The sequence below is a fragment of the Diospyros lotus genome, chromosome 5 (assembly GCF_014633365.1).
Source record: "Diospyros lotus cultivar Yz01 chromosome 5, ASM1463336v1, whole genome shotgun sequence".
Lineage (NCBI taxonomy): Eukaryota > Viridiplantae > Streptophyta > Magnoliopsida > Ericales > Ebenaceae > Diospyros > Diospyros lotus.
In genome coordinates, this window is record NC_068342.1 from 13,651,868 (window position 1) to 13,660,036 (window position 8,169).

The 8,169-nt window shown below is 36.3% G+C and overlaps 1 protein-coding gene across 4 annotated transcripts; it reads right to left on the minus strand.

Annotated features, from left to right (window-relative positions):
- Positions 1-1,611: 1,611 nt before the first annotated feature.
- On the minus strand, positions 1,612-8,089 carry LOC127802303 (uncharacterized). Of its 4 annotated transcripts, none has more exons than XM_052338022.1 (7): positions 7,959-8,089; positions 6,644-7,055; positions 6,381-6,565; positions 6,215-6,295; positions 4,537-4,612; positions 4,356-4,448; positions 1,612-2,082 (listed from the first exon to the last, which is right to left on the minus strand). In XM_052338022.1, the coding sequence occupies exons 2-7, from the start codon at positions 7,041-7,043 to the stop codon at positions 1,922-1,924; spliced, it is 996 nt and encodes a 331-aa protein (XP_052193982.1). In that variant the 5' UTR covers positions 7,044-7,055; positions 7,959-8,089; the 3' UTR covers positions 1,612-1,921. The 4 variants fall into 4 exon arrangements, with proteins under 4 accessions (XP_052193982.1, XP_052193983.1, XP_052193985.1 ...); XM_052338023.1 differs by lacking the exon at positions 7,959-8,089 and adding an exon at positions 7,605-7,835; XM_052338025.1 differs by lacking the exon at positions 7,959-8,089 and having other exon boundaries at positions 6,381-6,538.
- Between the last annotated feature and the right edge of the window lie 80 nt (positions 8,090-8,169).

Here is an 8,169-nt window from a genome sequence, read left to right on the forward strand (position 1 = left end):
AACCCATTTTATAACTTCTAAAATTTTTGGCTTGTAACATGTTGAAACTTTAATAGCATAGTGTGGCTTGCTATTTTTAAAAAATTATTTTATAGTTTTGTTCCATTTTTTAAGTTATAAAATGAAAATCAAACTAAAAATTATAATATTATAATATTTATTTTTAATAAAAAAGATATATTTATATATTCATCACAATATAATTATATTTTTTCTCTTTATCATTCACACAAACATAAAATTTTATGTATTTTGTAATTATCTTATGTATAAATAATTATATATATACTTTTATGTTATTATTTATTTGTATTGTTTGAATTAAAAGGTCAAAAATTATATATAAAGTTGTACAAAACCATAGTATCATATTTCATAAAAGTAAAAAATTGTATGTAAAGTTATACAAAACCATAATATCATTTTTACGTATATGCAAGTAATACAAATAAATAATAACATAAGAATATACTTTAATTCAAAATATATTATTTATTTATATGGCTGTTTAATATATATTATTGTTTAGAAAATATATATATTTAACCTTAAGTTATATATGAGTTCGTTTAAGTTTTTAAAAATTAGAAGCAAAATGGCCAATTCATACAATCTATTAATAGTGCGGTATTTTTTTTCATTTATGATAGGCTAAGAATAAGTATTTTTTATCAAAAATTTAAAAATATTAAGTGCAATATATTAAAAATAAATATAAAATTTTCTGATAAAAGAATGAGGCGAACGAAGAGTAGAAGTTGCGAGCGAGAACGAGAAAAGCCAGAAAGAGAAAGAAAATAAGATAGAAACATTGACAATAGTTGGAACGATCGACGACAGTTGGAACAATGGAGGCAAACGATGACAGGAAGCATTGATGGTGGCGGCTTCAACAGTGGCAAACAATGACTGCAATGGCGGCAAGAACAATAAGAGAAAGAGGGGTTTGGGGGGGAGGAAGGAGAAAGGTGGATGGAAGAGGCCCCCGGGGCAACAAAGGAGGTTGGTCCAAGTAGGTGAGAGAGAAATAAAGTAGGTGAAAGGCAAGTGGAGGAGACGCCAGCAACAGCAAAGGAGGTTGTTCAAGTAAGAGAGAGAAAAAGAGAGAGAGCATATGTGTGTGTGAGAGAGAGGGGGGGAGAGAAAGTAGGTAAGGGTGTGAGAAACACAAACTCGAGAGAGAATCTAATGCCAAAGTTTCAAAAGAAAGAGAAAGACATCGCTGCTATAGGGGACACCAAAGGACCAATGCCATTGTTAGTGAGGACCAACAACGATAAGAGAAGGCACACATCAAAGGTGTTGGGGATGCATGCTAGAGCTATACTGGTTGCGAAGTGCATCCAATCTGTGGTTGAAAATGTCAAAGATCATCACCGACGACAATGAGAGATAAGGGTGCTCGATTTTTGGTCGAGTGAATTCTTGCTTCAATACAAATGGATAAGAAGCAAAGATGGTGGTTGCTACTAGTGAAGACTGATAACGGCAAGAGGATGACCATGCACAAGAGGTGGTGACGCAATGGAGAAAGCGAGATAAAGAGAGAAAAAAGAGAGAAAATAATGTGGGTATTCAAAATATTGCGATAACTTGTGGCCGTCAACCAAGTTGTCACCCAAATTGTGCAAGTAACATTTTCCAACCGTAAATGTTCCAATTTCAGGTTGACAAGTTGAATGTAGGTAACCGAAATGACATAGTTGCCGAAAATACAAGAGAAGACAAGATGACCTTTCTCAGTGAAATGAGCTTAGACTTAGAGGTGCTTAACACATTCCAAACTACATATATATTGTGAATTGCAGAATAGCAGTTCCAATAACTTCCCTTTCTACTATCACAACTGCTGCTGCGGATAGTGGTGGCTTTTTGTTTTTTATTTTTCTTTTTCTCTCTCGGCATATAGTGGCCTTCTCTCTCACTCGATATTGATAGTCACCACTTTCTTAGGCCTGCCTCCAGAGGAAGGACGCGTCCCACTTTCACTATGCCCTCCCATTCGTCTGCCCCCTTCAGAAAACCCTAACCCTCTGACAGGAATCAGCCAACTATTCCCGCGCCATCCGCCGCCGCTCGACCCTGCATAAACATTCACGGATATGCAAAATCAAGTGCGTGTTCCATAAAAACGAATTCATATATGCTTTTATATATGTGGTAATACCACTAGCTAATCCATGTATGAAACGGCCGCAAGGAAAGGACCAGCTAGCCATGGAGGGCAGCCCTAAAGCCAGCCACAACAAACAAAAGGACACAAGGGTGTGTCTCAGAAGTGCCTGTATCTTCTCTCCATTAACAAAATGCAAAACTACTAGAGCAAATCAAGGAGTCATTTTAAATTCCACACACAAGGGAAGTGATAAAAATAAAAACGGATAACTGAAGAAAGTTCAGTAGAGACTGCATGCCTACATAATTTAGCAAACTGAGCAGAATCGTGATCAACATTTGAGACATTAATTCTAACTCTACCCGTGGAAGAAAGCATTAATCGATTGGTTTGAGTTCTGGAACTATGTTGTCGGGAAAGAAAGGAAAACGAAAGAAAATTAATTATTAAATGTACATAGATGAATTCTCTTTTTTCTTTTTCCTTTTATTTTTCTCTGTTGAAAAAATCCTAGTTTTTTTTTTGGCTAGGCATAAAACCCTAGTTCCAATTGCAGGGTAAGACTGTTTATTTTTCATCACAGCAATAAAAAGACAAAGAGCTTGCAACAGTAAAAGCCTAGAAGGTACAAAAAGTTCTACCATAAAATGAAATTGAGTCATCATAAGGAAATCATTTTAAACGAACAACCCTGACTACAACTCTTAAACAGAGTCCAATTCCATGACCATGAGAGGACTAAAGACTGGCATGATCAGAATATAATGGTAGAGAGACCTGCATATAAGTATGCATTGTTAGGGGCATAGCTACAACTGCCATGCCCAAGCATCAACGCAGACTAGATCTGGAATTCAAAGAGCAGTCCAAACACATAAGCTTTTCCTGAAGAAACAGTCCCAGAACGACAAAGGCAAACATTAATACAAAAGCCAATGGAAAGGAACAAGTTATTTGGAGCAAAGTATCAAACTAATCAATCCACAAACCTAAATCATTGTCATGGTCCTAGGGTTTACCCAGGGTTTAGATTGGATTTTATGAAGGAACCGAGGGAAAATTAGAGAGAATGGAGGGAGAATTGGACTGAAAGAGAGGGAGATAACAGCAAGAATAGAGGGAGAAATGTAGACAGAAGAGAGAGAGAGAGAGAGCAGAAGGAAACGAGAGAGATCAGAACAATTGAGAGAGAAATTAGAATTCAATATCATTCAACATCACAATTCTCTAACTACTATAGCCTATTTATAGGCTGTCTAGGCTTTCAGTTATAGAGCAACTGAAAGGTACAAGCATGCAAAGCAGTAAGGTACAACAACTAACTAATACATGTAATATCCTAATGACTAATATACCCTTGGGGTTGTGAATATCATATATTCTGTTATTGATGAAAAACAAATACATTTCTAATATCGAATCATGATCAATTAGGACAAGCTTGCAAACCATGTCATAGTTTATTTCTTTTAGGAACAAGAAATAAGTATAGAGACATCAGAATACAAGTGACATCAGGTAATAGCATACATCAAAATAAGTGCGTGCACTATCACTATGATAGACAAACAGTAAGTATACAATAAAATACACAAAATATGCATGCCAAAGGCCTAAATTAGAAATCTTACATTTACTATAACAACAACATATCAAGCCTCAATCTCACTAGTTGAAGTCAGCCACATGAATTCTAACTCACCATCCATTTCTTTTAATAGCCATATCTTCTATAAAGCCCTTATAGCTCATTCCATATCTAAGAGTTCCAATCAATTTTTTCTTGATCTTCCTTGACCTCTTTTGCTAAAAATTTGTTTTATTCCATCTACCATTCTCACAAAAGCCTCTATTGATTTTTTTCTCACATGGACAAACCATCTTAATTGGGTGTCTTCACACATCTTAGCTTCGATAGGAGCTACTTTGGCCTTATCATGAATAGCCTCATTTTTAGCTCTTATCTTTTCCTGTATGATCATAACATTCTTATCTCTGTTGCACTCATACTTGATTAAGAAATCCTACATTTACTATTCAAATAAAAATACCAATCCAACTAAATACTAACTACATCATATAGGCAGAACATATCACTAAACTCCAGTTGATAGCATGTTGTAAATAAAGAGACTAACATCTCCAACCCAGCCCCAAACAAACGTGTGTACACACACACAAAAGAGAAGAAGAAAACAACAGCAGATATAACAACCACCATTTGGATCGCCTTACTTACCAGCAGTACTGTTGAAATTGAAACCTTCATGCAAACCATGGAATTGCCCTTCAGCATTACCTTTCCAAGCTTGTTCGAAACCGGTAAGCTCATCTGAGAGTACACAGGAAGAAGATTTTTAGTTTACACATTCATATAATATAAGGTAACAAAGTTGCCATAATTGATGGCTGGGACATACCTTCATTCAAATTATGCAATGTCTGCATGGTGTCCACCTTGCCGTCAGAAGTAAGCTTCCTAGTCAAAGAATGGCCCTAACAAGAAAGATAACCATCTTAATATCCATCTAAAATGGAGATATATCATCAGCATAGTTGCTTACAAAAGCAGCCCTCACCCAACCCCTGCAAAGCAAGGAGTCTCATACACTGGGGGCACCCTTTTATTAATCATTGGAGTCAACAAGAGAAATATGACATTAAAGGTTGTAATAATCACATCAAACCCAGAAAGTGTGAACTTTTTCTTTCAAGAGTAATTTCCACATCAACCAATCAATCCTGCACCCTAAGAACATATATGTCCCAAATTACTGAGAGTTGTAGAACAGTACGTAGAGCATACAGAAATGGAGCTGGTTACTACCAACACAAACAAGAAGGTCCAAAAACCCTAAACAGCTTACGAGTTCTTTAATACATGATAATACCACCAACACAAGTTTGCATGGAGGAATTATATTTAAAAACCAAGGAGCTGATGTTTCCAACTAACTCGAGCAACCCACCAATATGTATGCTTTAAGAAAGATCCAACTCTTGGAATCAGTATGTTCTTTGACTTGAAGGTAAAGTAAGCACCACAAGTCTGGTGCCAATAAAAGACAACGAGAACCATATTCCACTCAAGGAGATCAGGATTTACTAAATTTCTGGGTAGACAGGGATGAGACAGTAAGTTTCATGCTAGCCGATATTCCTCTGCGATACTCAAAGGCGCACTTAAATATATGGTGAAACTGCAGTGAGTCAGATAGGCACCATCCATCCAATCTAAAGGCCACCTTGGTGCTACAAACTAAAACCTATGGTTTTTTTGAGCATCAGATTCATAGCTTTAGATATTAATGTTATGGAGATATCTAACATGTAGAGAACCAACTTTCTATGAATTTGTACATATCTCCTTGAGTTAATCACACAGAACATGCTATCCAAGTTTCTCTGAGATGTGTACAATACCATTGAATGTGATAAGTTGTGTACAATACATAATAGCTACTAGAGGATACATGTTCTTTGTCTGCTGAGTTTTGTTTTCAAGTTTAACTAACAACTCAATAACATGTATATGCATTGAAGAACAAGGGAAAAAAGATTATCATTCCATGTACCCAAAAAAACAAATCTATTAACTAAAGAATAGAAGTCAACCTGTGTGTTGAGTAATCCCTTCAACACATTTACTGTTGACGGTATTCCTCCTTATCATAGTTGGTCTCAAGCCCAGATGGAGGCTTCCATTAGATAACTAACAGCCAACATAAAGGTCTGATGGTCTTCCAACATGATTTCTAGACAAAGATTCAAGAAATAGTTCATGCAGCAACCCCACTTAATGGGATCAAGGCTTGTGATGATGATGAACTCATTCAACATTGTTTTGATAACTACTCATATGCAACAGAGACGTGCACTTTTCTTTTGTTTTAAGTTCCTCAGTGATCCTGTCCTAATTTGACACCCTTACAACGAAAGTTCAATTGAGATTAGACATTACCCTTAGTATAACCATATCCTGACCAATGATAACTGCCATGCAATTATTATTTGTGTTTTACTAAAGTTCCCTAGAGGTCTTAAGTTTTTTGTTTGGAATTGTTTTCCACACAAGAAGATAGATAAAGAAGAAAGTACCTTGTCATGTATTCCCCTAGAGATCCTGTGCGTTGCTTGACCTGTTGTTTTATCAGCTTGTTTGCAATCTTCAAGCACCACCTGATTTCCCAGCAATGACAATTAGTAACTGAATACACTGGTAAGAAATTAACTTGTCCAAGTAAAACTACATAGAAAGACTTACTCCATCATTGCCGGTACTTCGGGTTGTTGTAGCAGTGTAATAAGCCCCATTTACACCACCATATGTGACTTTCTGAAAGCTGACACTCCGAACCTCGGGCGTTGTCCCTTCAAACTTCTTGTTGACATTGCTGTGAATCACAGCCTTGCTCTTTGTCTCTGCTAGCAAATCATAGTAAATACTTCCTGCTAAATGAACAAGATAAACTAGCAAACTCAAGATAAACACTGCCTACATACGACACAACAAGAAGTTCAATTTACCATCAGCTTTGTCATCTGGGTGCTCAACATGTGGATGTTTGTTTGCTGCAATATTCATTTTAGCTTTACGTTTATCCTTGTTAACATCTGCACCATCAACCTCCTCCTCCTCTTCTTCTTCTTCTTCTTCTTCCATATGTAGTTCCTCAATAATTGGCCCCTTCAAGTTTGATCTAATAACATGTGGTGAATCTCCAAAAGGAACCCCTGAACCAAACAAGCTAGAACCAAACATGCTGCCAGAAGGGCGAGTAAAGAATGGATCATCAAATGGATCCCTTCCTTCAAAAATATGAGACATCAAGCTCCTTTCATGTCCAAGGCCTCCAAATCTCCTAAAACTATCAAAAGGTCCACCTGTGCTGGCAGATTCCTCTCTGTCGTTTCTACCTCTCTGCATGTTATAGATTCTCTGAAGCCAAAAAAGAATCAAAAAAAATAAACCTACAACGAACATGTCTAGGAACAAAAACATACACATATGTGATACCCAATGTTCCTAAGATCCTTGGGATAAAACAGCTTATATGGATACTAATGGCAACTATTGATAAATCCATGCCTAATCATGAAGGCGTCAAACTTAGAATTTGTCTTTGTTAAGATTGTTTTTTTTTTTTTTTTTTTTTTTTTGGGGTGGGGGGGGGGGGGGGGGAAGAAGAAGATTAATCATATTGCCCACTACGTATATATATATATATATATATAAACAAACAGCAGCAAGTATAACAACATTAGCTTAAGAAATTAAAAGCCTTAATGCTAAACTAGTCATCTGAAATAGTGAAACTAGTAATTTAATGTCACTGCTTCCAACTCGCCTGCTGTTGCAAAGCTGAGTTAAAACCAACGAAGAATTCTCCACCAAAAATAACCAATCAAACTAAACTCTGAAAGCTTTACCTATGTGCAGCTAAAATTCTGACAGGACCAATACTTTCGCAAAAGAAAAATGTCATACCGCCCTTAATTTTATATAGAATTCATCGCGATAATGATGTAGCAATGGAGTTTTTGAAGATATAATCCATTTTTGTAGGTTACTTATTTCAAAGTGATGGAATCCACTGCTGAGACATCTTTGTCGTGCAAATTCTGCTTTTGCTGTTGTGTAACATTCCAGTCTCAGGAACCAAAAAGAAAACAAGAGAAGACCCTAATAGCCACTAATCACGAAAGAGAAAACAAAAACTTCGGCGACATTAATCGCTTTACCAAATGCAATTAACTTTGCACTAATCTGCCATATCGAAAGCCACGAATCGGGACAAGCACAAAAAGACCACAAATCCGCGAGAAAGATCGAGAAACTTACCTTCAAAGAATAATAGAGAGAGAGAAGGTAAGAATAATAGAGAGAGAGAGAGAGAGAGAAGCTACGAGAATCGAACTTTGTTTGAATGGAAAACTGACATCTCTGAATTCAGGGGTATTTATACATACATACATATATACAAATATATATATTATATATCATACGGGGTAGAGAATAAACCAGAGACTGACACGTGCTACCTAGATGAAAA

Excerpts from the sequence above, each read along its gene's own strand:
- LOC127802303 (XM_052338022.1), bottom strand. The coding sequence starts at position 7,043 with ATGCAGAGAGGTAGAAACGACAGAGAGGAATCTGCCAGCACAGGTGGA. Across the intron at positions 6,566-6,643 it reads CCCAGATGACAAAGCTGATG|GAAGTATTTACTATGATTTG; the intron begins GTAAATTGAACT and ends TTCATTTAGCAG. Across the intron at positions 2,083-4,355 it reads CAATTTCAACAGTACTGCTG|GGTCGAGCGGCGGCGGATGG; the intron begins GTAAGTAAGGCG and ends ATGTTTATGCAG.